This window comes from Bubalus kerabau, chromosome 18 (genome assembly GCF_029407905.1).
Source record: "Bubalus kerabau isolate K-KA32 ecotype Philippines breed swamp buffalo chromosome 18, PCC_UOA_SB_1v2, whole genome shotgun sequence".
In the NCBI taxonomy this organism is placed as follows: Eukaryota; Metazoa; Chordata; class Mammalia; order Artiodactyla; family Bovidae; genus Bubalus; species Bubalus kerabau.
In genome coordinates this window covers 24,034,270-24,035,714 of record NC_073641.1, presented here as the reverse complement: position 1 = coordinate 24,035,714, position 1,445 = coordinate 24,034,270, and the positions used below count along the sequence as shown (strand labels likewise).

Below are 1,445 nucleotides of genomic sequence, written 5' to 3'. Positions count from 1 at the left end.
CCAAGTTCTTTAACCATTTTTTAAATTGGATTATTTGTGTTTTTAAATTATTGTTGAGTTACAGGTTTTTTGTTTGTTTGTTTGACCATGCCTCATGGCTTATGTGATCTTAGCTTCTGAGCCACGGATTGAAACTGGGCCCTCACCAGTGAGGCCACAGAGTCTTTTTTTTTTTCCCCATATTATCTATATGGTGAAATTTTAACTTTTGAACACAAAATGTTATTTTAAGAAAAAAAAAAAAGTTTCTCTTTCCTTGTTTTAATGTGGCCTCCAGAAGTTTTGAATACACATGTGGCTCTTGTTAGATGCCTACTACACAGCACTGCTCTTACTAATTCTGCCCAATTCCAGAATACACTTGGTGATAGGTTTACAGTACTGGTTTTCTAAAAAGAATGGCATTTTATAAGCACATACTGCTGGCATGTCCCTGATATACCATCCAAATTTACTTTGAGTCTTAGTGAGCTGTAGGTCTCTAATTATCTGCTTCCTTATGAGTACTTACATAGTCGATTATAACTGTTATCATATTTTTAGGGCATGAAATGTGAATTCTATCAAGCTAAAAATAGGAAAGGCACCACTCATTCAAGGGTTAATTTAAGACTCCAGAAGAGGCAACTTCACCATCTGGACCCCAAACCAGAGTCAACCATCCAGGGCTAGACACACCTTCCTCTGATGAGCCACAATTAACACAAAGGCTGTATGCTCCTGAAGACGCTCTTGCTACTCTGCTGTATAAAGTTCAAAATGACTTAAGGAAGCACCAGAGTCCTCCAGGGCATTTTATTTGTATGTATTAAATCCCTAGAAAAATAATCCAAGGATTTTCCCTCCTGTATGTTTTCGTCTTGCTGCTTCATGGTCCATGATGCCAGCTGAGGTTGTCAGTACAATGAAACCAAGCTGACGGGATGGGAGCAGATGATTCTGCCATTTTTCTAGATCTTTGAGTTGCACATCAAATCTGGGGCTGATCACTCCACACTTATTTAGCCTGCCTGTGAGGTTCACAACAATTTTCCCAGCCCTTTGATCATTAATGGTTTCAAATTCGCCAATGTAACCATGCTTCATCATCACTGTTAGAAACTTGACGATGACTTTGGAGCTTGGCCTAATAAGGACCTGGCATTTGCCTTTCTTTTTGGCATTATTGATACTCTTGAGAGCTTCAGCCAGGACATTTATGCGCACCATTCTGGTGGCACAGAAAGATGGTGGAAAGAGGCAGGCCACAGAGTCTTGACCACTGGACTGTCAGGGAATTCTCAGATTTTTTTTTAATATATTCTAGATAATAACCTCTTATAGAATCTATGGTTTGCAAATATCTCAATCTGTAGGTTGCTATTCTTTAATGGCTTTTAAGAATATGTGGCACTTCGTTGCAGCATGTGGAATCTTTAGCTGAGGCATACAAGCTCTTAGCTGTG

General features: G+C 39.2%; 1 protein-coding gene across 1 annotated transcript; it reads right to left on the bottom strand.

The window, feature by feature from the left end:
• Positions 1–764: 764 nt before the first annotated feature.
• LOC129633200 (40S ribosomal protein S15a-like) lies at positions 765–1,209 on the bottom strand. The gene has a single exon (XM_055555037.1). The coding sequence runs from the start codon at positions 1,207–1,209 to the stop codon at positions 817–819; it is 393 nt and encodes a 130-aa protein (XP_055411012.1). The 3' UTR covers positions 765–816.
• Between the last annotated feature and the right edge of the window lie 236 nt (positions 1,210–1,445).

Coding starts and splice junctions, on each gene's coding strand:
- LOC129633200 (XM_055555037.1), bottom strand. CDS start 1,209: ATGGTGCGCATAAATGTCCTGGCTGAAGCTCTCAAGAGTATCAATAAT.